Below are 12696 nucleotides of genomic sequence, written 5' to 3'. Positions count from 1 at the left end.
TACAAGCAATCATAGGTATTTCATTGATTCATAAAGGTTAACACCAAACTAATTAAAAATACCAAAAACAAAGATACGTTGATAAAAAGAATTTTAGTGGATCAATTGTATTACATAAGTTAGTTCCTAAAACACATGTATATTAAAGAATAAAAAAGGAAGCGAGATGGGAAGAAAAATATTTACCTTAACCCGCTAAATTTAACTTACCTTATCATACTACATTAAGCATTTTTTCTTACTTTTACCCTGTTTCATCAAGCATTCTTGAAATTTCTTGTGCTTTTTATACTTATTTTGTAATATTTTTTCTTTATTTTGCACTTCTTTAAAATTTTAAATTAGTATCTTTTCAATCAAATGTTACTATGAAAATCGTCAAGATTCTCTAAAAGTATGCAAGAATAGAGTTACTAATATTATAGTGCATATTCAGAAGATAAATAAATGTTATTGTCAAATTTTTAAGTTCATATAGTTCAATTAACTAGGTTAGTCATCATTTGTAAAAAAGACAAATAACGAATAAATCAAATAAGTTTAGTTTTCCTCTCTCTAAAATATAATTGAAAAAATAGAAAAGAAATTTCATGAATGCTACTAAATTGATATTATTAAAAGGATATTGATTATTTTTAAGTTTCTTCACTCAATTACATCTAATTTACATTTTTTTTGAAAAAAAAATATATTTCTAAGAAGAATAAAAAATAAAAATAAAAAGAATGTGTCTAATAAATTTAAACAAAGACAAATTAAAAATAAGAAAAATGATATAAAAAAGAAAAATAATTAAAAAGGAGAAGAAGATCAAAGCCCAAAAGAAGAGCCTAACTAGGTCTTTACTATGAGACTTTCCCATTTTTCAAAGCATTAAAAAGGAGAAAAAACTTGTTGTCCATGCGATTTGAATCTATGATGTAGGACCAATTTCTAATTCTCTTATTCACTAAGTTAAAGCTATTCACTTATTTTCAGTAGTTCATTTTAATGTATATACACTCAAACAATCAAAATTTAATCTTATATATAAAGTAATTTTACAATGAAAGAAGCTTGGGTGAACCCTAGACACCACCTAGATCTGCCCCTCTGATCGCAGGCCAAAGATTGTTGTGGCAATATATTTTATTACGGGCTACGACCCTTCTTTGGATGTGGTACATGAATTTAGGATTTACTTATATTTACTAAAGATTTGTTGGTGTGCTAATTGTCTTGATATCTGTTTGGAAGAATTTGAGTTTGAGCCTGTTTGGATGGATTTATTTTAAGTAATTTATAAGTTGAAAATTATTTATAAGTTAAAAAAAATAGGTGCAGCCCAACTTATTATTTTTTTTGAATTATAAACTATTTTCAATTTATAAACTGCTTAAAATAAGTCAATTCAAATAAATTAATTACTTATTGAGATTTATTTTAAGCACAAAATGACTTTAAATTAGCCGATTAAACACTCAAAAAGTTGAAAACAGCTTATGAGTAACTTAATCCAAATGGGCTCTTAGGTACGTGACTTTTGCCACCCACGTATGGTATGAGTATGACAGCATAACAATAACATACGAACTCTTCAATTTGAAGTTGCAACAATATAAAAATGTTTGAAATCCCGCTGTCCTAAGAAAGAAAAAAGAAGTCTCTTATGTATTTCGTACTCGTTGATTTAAAATTTGGATTTTGGAATTTGACTCTACAAACTATGTAACTACTTCTGAGAAACGTATTGATCCATTCACCTCAAGTACAATCCTCTACTCAAATAAGAGTATGCTCAATTTCAATTTGAGAAAAGATTAAAACCACAATGATAAATTAATTTGAAATCCCAAAACTAAACATCTTCTACATAATTATTCCAATTAACTACACTGTTCCAAATGTGGAGTCAGAATTTTCAATAATGAATTCAAAAAATATATATAAAGAAATAAACATATGAAGAAGTCAAAAATGGTTCAACATCTACTATATATATACTATAAAAAAATAACTTAAATCGTGTATAAACAATATAATTTTTCGCCAAAAAGAGTTCGAATGAACCCATTTGGCCCTTTCTATAGGCTCCATCCATGGTCCCTCCATTTTAATTTGTTTGTTTATTTTCTTTTTTAGTCTATTAAAAAAAAAGTCTTTCTTGTTTTTTGATAATTCTTTAATTTTAACTTTTTATGTGACATGTTTAAGAATACAAAATTAAAATATCTTTTAATATATTCTATATATTTTTAATTTAAAACTACATAATTAAAATTTATTTTTTTACTTTGTTAAATTCTTTGTCAAATCAAATTAAAAAAAAAAAAGTAAATGGAGAGAAGTAAAAAATTTCATCTAAGTTGTTTTAGGCAGTCATGATGGATTAATTATCTGAGGTGGGGTTGGGGTGGGTTAGAAGTGGTGCAGAAAAAAGTGTCGGTGGAGTTTCATCAAATGTTTTTAGTAGGCAAAATCTCACTGCAGTGTGCTGTCAAATCCATAATCAAATGGTAACAAATATTGGACAAGTCTCTTTCCTTAAAACTAAACAACGATGATTTATAAACCCAAAAGAAAAAGAAGTGAAAAAAAGAGTAGTAGTAGTTTCGATGTCAATTCCCACAGAAACACCCTCGTGCGTTTAGCCTTGCTTGTCTCTCTCTCTCTCTCTCTCTCTCTCTCTCTCTCTCTCTCTCTCTCTCTCTCTCTCTCTCTCTCCTCATATAATTCAATTTAAATGTCAAGCTCTGGCAATGGCACTACTCATTTTATTAAATGATATATACGTGCACTCCTCTTAATTCATCTCCTTTCACATCTCCAATTCTTTTTGAAAATCTCACTCTTCTAATTCTTTGGATCTGCCTAAAGGTACAAGCTTTCTCCACTTACTTTTTTTTTAATCTTTCATGGCTCATTTCAATTTTCAACTTTGCTTTCAAATTTCCTTCCCAATTAAGTGGTTCATTTCGATTTTCAACTTTGCTTTCATATTTCCTTCCCAATTTAATGGCTCTAGGTTCTCTCCTCCTAAAGGTACAATCTGGCTGAATGAGTTGCTTCTTTATTTTATGATGGGTTTTAACTTGATATGGTTTAATGAAGTTCCCTTTTGATGTTTATTTCCCAATCCTGCTAGTTTAATTTATTAGATTGAGCTTTTGTTTCTTGTTTCGCAAGCAGTTCCTTACCAGCTGTATGTGTGAGTTGTTTATTTGAAATTGTGAAGCTTTAGGGTCAAAGACGCGTAGCTACCACTAAAATATGAAGAAATCTTCATCTCTTTCGTGAGCAATTCATGATACTTGCTTGCTGAATCTACTGGATGAATTGTTTGATTGAATTTTAGGAGCCTTGTGTGTTTTTAGGAAAATAGGGTGAAGTAACTGAATGGTGTTTGATAATTTTTTCTTTCAGAGTCTACTTTAGACGGCAAGATCAATATCGGCGTTGGCTTATATTCTCGAATTTAAGTTTGTAGAGTGGAGTTCTCATGGATCATACACCCTGTTATTTTGTGATTGATCTTGAGATGTGCAACAGCACGAGTGAAGAAACAACAAGTCCTCAACCTATTTCCGATGATAAAGTAGGCAAGAGATTTTTCAACAATATCTCTGATGACCAACAACTTATTAAAACTGAAAATGGGCTCTCTATGATCAACAATGTAAAGGATGACCATGAGCTCTCTCCGGGGAATGTGACGGTGTTCATAGACCATAAGGTCAATGGCCTAGAGGCTAAAAATAGCGTAGAGAAGAAAAATGTGAAAGATAAGCGTAAATCAACCAGTGCTAAAAAGCCTCCCAGACCTCCAAGAGGATTATCTTTGGATGCTGCTGACCAGAAGCTTATCAAAGAGATTGCTGAACTCGCAATGATCAAACGTGCACGAATTGAGCGAATCAAGGCTTTGAAGAAAATGAAAGCAGCAAAAGCATCTTCAACTTCATCATCATCATCATCCACGAGCAGTTTCCTTGCCTTTCTGTTCACTGTCCTCTTCTTTCTCGTGCTATGTTTTCAAGGTAATGATTTGGCACTGCTTGTATCTTTCATATGTCAGTTTGTGAGTATAATTGCTTTATGTATCATGCTGGGTAGTGTTCATTGTATTTAATTCTTGGAGTAGTTATTTTCCTTTTATGTTTTCATGCTTTTATGCACTTTTTTCCTCACTTATCCTGTTTGAACAATTGCATCAGGAATATTTAAGGTATTTCATGAATCTTTTAATTTTTATGGACACATCTTTAACTTGTGATTCATCCGACATCATGTAACCAACATCACGTGTGACCTATTTATGAATTGGTTAAACACCAACATCATACTTGTTTTGGAATTCCTATTTTCTTGTCTCAACATGAATACTTGTGCACATCATTTGAGCATCTTCATGCCAAGACGAAGATGCAAAAAAATGTGGATATATCATGTAAGCGACCAGATTTGTTTTTAACGAACCAATTATCTGATGATTTGGGACATTACCAAATTGTTTGCAGGGATGTCCTCTGGAAGTTCAGCTGTGAGTTCTCATGATTCCCCTCAACCAAGTGGATCAAGGTCGAATAGCTTTATTATTCAACAATACTACTCTGATCTATCTGCCAGAACTGCTGCTAAAAGTGTTGGGTCACCCAAGTACGTGCTATATTGTTTGTCTATAATATGCTGAAAATATTGTGGTACATTTTAACCTGTTGATGATGATTATATTGTGCTAAGTTTTCATTCGATTTGTATTTTGCAGTTTAGTTGAGCAGATTTCTGGTTTGGATTCCAGGGGCGGCCCGAAAAGTGTCGCGACTTGAAGTGTAGCGTGATTGGGGTGAATTTTAGAATATGCAAACATGAATAGGAACTGCCAACATGTCTACGATTTCGTGCAAAGCTCTCTGAGGGAACTGTGACACCTTGACGAAGCATAAGACCTGCAACATTTGTATACCTTGTACAGTGATATATGCTGTTTGGTGAGAGAAGTAATTGTTTCTGAAGCATGCTAGGATGCCTGTGGAATTGCTGATTGATATATTGAGTGAGAGTTTTCTTGGGGAATTACATTTATAACAAAATAATGACTGTTTTTACTCTATAGGTCGGATATATAGTTCAGTGAAGAGTGATAGTGTTGCGGGTCTTCTTCTCTTGATTGGAAAGAAGAGGAGGAGGAGGATGATAAAAGACCCTTTAAGCGCTACTAAAGCCTTTACATTAGGCAGAGTGGCTGAGACTGGTGGCGTAATTGCGTCTTATCTTCTTGTCAGTTGGAATTTGTTAGTGTAAGGTTGTTGAAGCTGATAAGGAAATTTATTACTATGCGTTTGGAGTGTAACTTCTATGATCTGACAGTATACATTTTTACGATAAAACATTATTGCTAATAATCCCAGTGATATGTATTGTGTTTGAAAAGAGAAAAGTGGAAACTGGATCTTTCTCAGAGATCCGCGTAACCAGCTAGATCCCTGCATTACGCTGTTTTGACTTTCTTGCTGTGCTTCCACTAATCATGCAATCACCCCGGAAATTGCGGCCAGATATCCAACTTCATTTGCTTTGTCAACAGTGCAGAACATGCCTTCTCTTATTCTTCTGATTTCTTCAAAGGTGGAGTGGCTTGGGAGGTCTTTATGTTTGTCCCGAATTATCTTTCCAGTCTGTGCAGCTTAACACTTAAATTTGTTGAAATTTAATATTTTTAACTTTTTTTATTGTGTCAATCCATGTGCCACCTTTTTGACCAAAATGCATGTAATACATGTCTTAAAGGGTCGTGGGGCCTTCTGAAAAGCATCAATGGTCAATTTTAAGCTTATTTAAAGAGAATAATCAAATGTTCCCCACCTATTGGTCAATTCTCAACCACAATTTATGCTTCAGGGTACTATTAACCTCTTGAACTATTTAAAAGTGGAAATAATTTCACCCTAAAAAGTCATAATCAGTTATGGATTTGATGGTAATATACACGTGCTGGTGTATTTACCAGTTTATCTAAATTTTTAATTATTTTTTTCTCTTTATTCAGTTGTCTTTTCTTCCCCAACCATGGCAATACTCCCTCTCAAAGCAAAACCTCTCACAACAATGGCAGTACTCACGTTTTTTTCTCAAAATCTCCAACTCTATTGTTTTCTCAAAATCACTACATTAACTCTCTTTGTTGGCTCCCTAAACTCTCTTCACATTATCTTCACCTTTTTTGATTTTTCGATTCAAATCTTCCACTTTTTACCTCCAAATTCTAAACTTATCCAATGAAAGTTCAAGCCCAAACCCATTATAAATCATACTTCAATCTTTACTCACACACCCATCAAGAACTACTTCATTGACAACTTTTGCAAAACTCCAATAAATTTCTTATTATTGTCTTCACTTTTTTAGATTTTTCGTTGTTTTATACAACTGATTTGGTTAATAAATTGTTAGATTTTGTCGATTCAATGCGCAATAAAAGATTTAATTTGGATCGTATTAATGTAATTGATGCGACCAAAAATGAATCGGAGTTTGTTAATGTTGGGGAAGATGGTTGGATTTTGTCGATTGAAAAAGGATTTCATTTGAATCTGATTAATGAAATTGATGTGAGCAAAAATAAATTGGAGTTTGTCAGAGTTGAGGAAGATGGAAGAATTAATTGGGTGAGTTTTGTTAGAGAAGATGGTGGCTCCGGCGTGGTTATGGTGGAGGAAGTATATGCAGGAAAATAAGAAAAAAGAGATAATTAAAGAAAAAAATACATATTTAATAAAATATATAATATAAAAATTGTTATAAAATAAGGAGAGAGTACAATAAAATAAAGGAGAACAAAAGATGAGAGATGATTGCCTATATTTTTTTCTTCTCCGTGTATGGCTATTTATAGCTTGGATGAGAAGAAGGGATAAGGGAGAGGGAGTAATTTTTTCTAAAGTGGGTCCCATAATATGGACAACCACTGCTACTAACACTCCCCCTTGGATGTCCATGCGCAAAAAAAATTCTAGTGAAAGAACAAATATACATAGTTATCCTGAACATCCATAGATGTTGTGCCTCGTTAAAACCTTACTAGGAAAAACGCAGTGAGAAAAAACCTAGTGAAGAAAAAAGAGTACACACATCTGATAATACACCTTAAGTGCTGCCTCGTTAAAAACCTTACCAGGAACACCCAGTGAAACAAAACATTGGTTAATGGAAAAGAGTGCAACGCGTATTTTACTCCCCCTGATGAAAACTTCATTTGATATTTTGGAGACGGCGCATTCCAATCTTATATCTTAGCTTCTCAAAAATTGATGTTGGTAATGCCTTTGTGAATAAATCTGCAAGATTATCACTTGAACGAACTTGTTGTACGTCAATATCACCATTCTTCTGGAGATCATGTGTGAAGAATAATTTTGGTAAAATATGTTTCGTTCTGTCTCCTTTTATGAAGCCACCTTTCAATTAAAACACGACATTGTCTTCGAATATAACTGTGGTACTTCGACATCACTTTTCAGGCCACGTCTTTCTTTGATGAACTGTATCATCGATCTCAACCACATACATTCTCTACTTGCTTCATGAATTGCTATTATTTCAGCATGATTTGAAGAAGTAGCAACAATAGACTGCTTTATAGATCTCCATGATATAGTAGTTCCTCTGTGTGTAAATAGATAGCCTGTTTGAGATCGAGCTTTATGTGGGTCTGATAAATAACCCGCATCTACATAATCAATAAGGTCTGCGCAGTCTTTGTTAGTATAAATCAAACCCATATCAATGATACCCTTTAGGTATCGCAAAATATACTTAATACCGTTCCAATGCATTCGCGTTGGAGATAAACTATATCTTGCCAGCAAATTAACAAAGAATATTATATCAGGCCTGGTTCCGTTAACAAGATACATGAGTGAACCAATAGCACTGAGATATGATACTTCAGGACCAAGAAGTTCTTCATCTTCTTCTTGAGGTCTAAATGAATCTTTGTCCATTTCAAGTGATCGAATAATCATTGGAGTACTTAATAGGTGTGCTTTGTCCATGTAAAATTGTTTTAAGATTTTCTCAGTGTAAGCAGATTGGTGGACAAAGACCACATCTGCTAAATATTCAATTTGCAAATCCAGACAAAGTTTTGTCTTTCTAAGATCTTTCATCTCAAATTCTTTCTTTAGATATTCAATTGCCTTTTAGACCTCTCCAGGGGTTCCAATAAGATTTATGTCATCAACATAAATGGTGAGTATAACAAACTCTGATTCCGTTTTCTTAATAAAAACACATGGACAAATGACATTATTTATATAACCTTCATTTATCAAGTACTTACTAAGGCGATTATACCACATATGCCCGATTGTTTTAGACCATATAATGATCTTTGCAGTTTCATTGAGTACATCTCTCGAGAATTAGTACATGCTTCAGGCAATTTTAATTCTTCTGGGATTTTCATGTAAATTTCATCATCAAGTGAACCATAAAGGTAAACTGTAACTACATTCATTAGATGTATTTCAAGATTTTTATGTACAACTAAACTGATGAGATATCAAAAAATTATTCTATCCATAACAGGTGAATATGTTTTTTCATAATTGACCCCAGGTTTTTGAGAGAATCCTTGTGCAATAAGGCGTGCCTTGTATCTTATAATTTTATTTCTCTCATTTAGTTTTCGCACAGAAATTCATTTATGGCCAACTTTTTTTTTTAATCAAAATTTTCCTCATTATATAAAGCAGAACGAAAGAACAAGTACAAGGAGGGGGACATGAAAAGCCTTACCTCCAAAAATAAGATGGATGGAAAGCCGGCTTTAAGGTCGGCATACTTATCCCTGGTACAAAGGTGCTATCTATGTACTAGAAAAACGTTAAATCTATGAGAGGACTCCTCTCGGTACAATGCGACTAAGAAGAGAAAACATAATTGAGGGAGGATCGATTTTCCCTAAATCCAGAATCAGCCTCACAACTCCAACACAAGGCTCAAGGTCAGTACAACTAAACCAGGAGACACACAACGGTGACCAAAATTGAAAACTAGTTTCATTTTTGATAGCCGTTGAGTGCGGCTCCAAGTATTGGGTGTTGTGTTGCTGGTCTGGATTTTTGTTGATTGCATCAGGCATTTGAAGATCTGCATACAACCTACACGACTTAAACAATTGAGAAGGCCCAATAGTTGCTGTTGAGCTAACCATCCAGCTGCACCAAAAGGCTTTCTAAAGCTGTTGTTGTTGGTAGGTTGTGTATCTTGATGTTGTGATTGCTGCTGCATGTTGTTGCAGCATGGTAATTGGCATGGATGGGGTGTTGATGAGCTTCCTGCATGCCAGGCTGCTGTCTCCCTTCTTTTGAAGTTCTGTGGGTCTGCATAGACAAGTAACCAAAGTAACAAACACCTGTGGGTGTTTAGTTGTTGCTGCTGTTGGACTGTTGCTGCTCCAAATACATTCAGTTGCACCAAAAGACAAGTATAAAACCATCTGCTGTAGCCTCTGTTTCAGGTTGTGACTCCATGGATTGTTGGAAGAAACCGCTCCAATTGTTGTTGTTCTTATACTCTGCTCAGAGAAATAACCATAGGCCATTCCACATGTTGGCCTAATAGATGCCAAGATGCAGATCAACCCTGTAGTTTGGATTGTATTTCTGAAGCTGTTGTTGTTGGAAGTTGTTGTTGAGAGTTGTTGTATGTTGTAGGTCTGAGGTGTGAAAGTGCAAGGCTGCACTTGTTGCATCTCAGCTAATTTGCTGTAGGTGTTGTTGTTGTAGTTGTTGTTGCACTTTGGAGGAGTTCCAAGGTCAGCTGTTGTAGTTCCCCTGTAAGACTCCAATCTTCTGTAGTTTTGCTTCCTAGGTATCCCATGTTGTTGGTGTAGTTCTGCACTAACAAGTAAACAAGCAAAGGTCTCCAATGGTGTTGTTACTTGCAGTGCATACAACCTGCTGCATCTCTGCACTGTAGCTGTTGGTGTTGTGGTGTGACTTCTGGAGTAATTGTTCCTGGTGAGTAGCTCCAACTTGTTCTGCTGGAGTTCCATGTTGTTGCCTTCTCTGCAATGTATCTGCTGCTGTAACTCAGTTGTATTCACCCTAGGGGTTTGGATTACTGGTCCAAAAACCTCATGTTTATCAAGTGAGTCTAATTCTGATTGAATTGCCTTTTGTCATTCTGTCCAATCATATCTACGTCGACATTCTTCAACAGATTTAGGCTCAAGACTTTCACTATCTTTTTTGAGGTTAAGTGCAATATTATATGCAAAAATATTATCCACCATAATTTTTTATCGATCTAAATTTATCTCATCACCGGTAAAACTTATTGAAAGTTTATCATTCACTTGAGTCTCGGGTTCACTGATATCTTCAAAAATATCAGGATTACTCAAATCTTGACCTTCTACGGGAGGTTCTTTTATATTATCGTCTTTATTATTCCTCACGCTTCTCTTTCTAGGATTTTAATCCTTTGAACCCAATGGTCTACCACTCTTCATGCGTGTTTGGGATTCAGAAGCTGTGATACTAGTAGATTGTCCTTTTAGGACATCAATTCGGATAGGCATGTATAGGGATATGTGACTTAGTTATCCATTTCAAATCAGTAAATGCATCTCGTATTTGATTTGCTATTTATTGTAAGTGGATGATCTTTTGGAATCATGTTCACATGTGCCGGTGCGTGAATCAAAATAAGATAGTGATGAAATTTTCCACGTAATTTCTTTTTCAGGTTCCTTTTTCTGTCTCCCTAATTGCGGAAAGGTTGTTTCATCAAACCGACAATCTGCAAATCGAGCAGTGAATAAGTCTCCAGTCAATGGTTCAATGTATAGACTTATGGAGGGTGAGTCAAACCTAACATAGATGCCCAATCTTCGTTGAGGGCCTATTTTTGTATGTTGTGGTGGTGTTACAGGCACGTATACTGCACAACTAAAAATTCATAGATGGACTATATTTGGCTCATGACCAAATACTAATTGTGACGGAGAGTATTTATTATAATGTGTCGGTCTGAGACGCACAAGTGCTGCTGCATGAAAGATAGCATGACCTCAAACAGTAATTGGCAATTTTGTTTTCATTAGGAGAGGTCTTGCTATCAATTGTAGGCGCTTAATAAATGACTCTGCAAGGCCATTTTGAGTATGAACATGAGAAATAGGATGTTCAATTTTTATCCCAATTGATAAGCAATAATCATCAAAAGCTTGGGATGTAAATTCTCCAGCATTATCAAGGCGAATAGCATTAATTGGATAATCTGGGAATTGTGCCCTTAATCTTATTATTTGTGCCAACAACTTCGCAAACGCCAGGTTGAGAGATGATAAGAGGCACACATGAGACCATCTAGATGATGCATCTATTAGGACCATAAAATATCTAAATAATCCACTAGGTGGATGAATAGGTCCACATATATCTCCATGTATATGTTCTAAAAAAATAGGAGATTTGATGTCAACCTTCAAGGTCGATGGACTGGCAATTAATTTGCCTTGGTAACAAGTAGCACATGAAAATCCATCATTCGTAAGAATCTTCTTGTTCTTTAATGGATGTCCAGTTGAATTTTTAAGAATATGTATCATCATTTTTGATTCAGGATGACCTATTCGATAATGCCATAAAATAAATGTATTTAGATCAGCAAACTTTTAGTTTACGATCATATATGTTTTAATTGCACCAATGTTTGCATAATATAGGCTAAATGACAAAGTTGATAATTTTTCCAAAATATATTTCTAGCCTGAGACACTTTTGGTTATACCAAGGTATTCAATATTCATTTCATATAATGTCTCAACATGATATCCATTTCTGCGGATATCTTTAAAACTTAACAAGTTTCTTGAGGATTTAGAAGAAAATAGTGCATCTTCTATAATAATTTTTGTCCCCTTAGGCAGAAATACAGTAGCTCTTTTGGAGCCTTCAATCATTTTCGAATTATCAGAAATTGTAGTGACATTTGCTTTTCTTCTAAGCAAGTTTGAAAAATATTTCTCGTTTTTAAAAATGGTATAAGTTGTTCCACTATCAATTACACAAATATCCTCGTGATTGATCATTGATCCAAATAAAATTTGAGGCATATCCATATTTTTCTTCAAAAAAAATAAAGTAAATATTATAATTAAAACATAGTCCATTACACAAATTTTATTTATTTACACAGATTAGAAAAATACAAACATACCATTTAGTATAGACAAATAAAGAGAAAATTATTTAAATATTATTAGGCTTATCAGTATTCATATTGTCTTTTAAAAAATTAAAGAAATCAGCTACATCTAGATGCATCGGCTCAATATTATCTTCAGAGATAAAGTTTGTCTCTAGATTAATTTCTGCCCTCTTCAAAGATGCCTGACATAGTTGAACCAGACGTTTTGATGATCGGCAAGTCCGCGACCAGTGCCCCATACCTCCACATATATGACATATACTTTCTGAATTTTTCTTTGGTAAAATTTCTGGCTTTTCACTCTTCTTTTTGTACTACTGATCATTTCTCGGTGCCAACCGAGCATCATGATTATAATTTCTTCTTCGACCATGACCACGACCACGATTGGGGCCATGACCTCTTTCTCGTTGGTTATAATTTGTCTGATTCACTTCAGGGAGTGGCAAAGAACTAACGGGCCGACTATCATAATTTTTCATTAATAGTTCATTGTGA

General features: G+C 34.2%; 1 protein-coding gene across 2 annotated transcripts; it reads left to right on the top strand.

The window, feature by feature from the left end:
• The first annotated feature begins 2585 nt into the window (after positions 1-2585).
• LOC129887397 (uncharacterized) lies at positions 2586-5703 on the top strand. 2 transcript variants are annotated; one of them, XM_055962477.1, is made up of 4 exons: positions 2586-2856; positions 3403-4016; positions 4497-4635; positions 4745-5703. In XM_055962477.1, the coding sequence occupies exons 2-4, from the start codon at positions 3479-3481 to the stop codon at positions 4803-4805; spliced, it is 738 nt and encodes a 245-aa protein (XP_055818452.1). In that variant the 5' UTR covers positions 2586-2856; positions 3403-3478; the 3' UTR covers positions 4806-5703. The 2 variants fall into 2 exon arrangements, with proteins under 2 accessions (XP_055818452.1, XP_055818453.1); XM_055962478.1 differs by lacking the exon at positions 2586-2856 and adding an exon at positions 2884-3021.
• The last annotated feature ends 6993 nt before the right edge of the window (positions 5704-12696 follow it).

Source organism: Solanum dulcamara, chromosome 4 (genome assembly GCF_947179165.1).
Source record: "Solanum dulcamara chromosome 4, daSolDulc1.2, whole genome shotgun sequence".
NCBI classification, from domain to species: Eukaryota; Viridiplantae; Streptophyta; class Magnoliopsida; order Solanales; family Solanaceae; genus Solanum; species Solanum dulcamara.
This window is presented reverse-complemented; position numbering and strand designations above follow the sequence as displayed.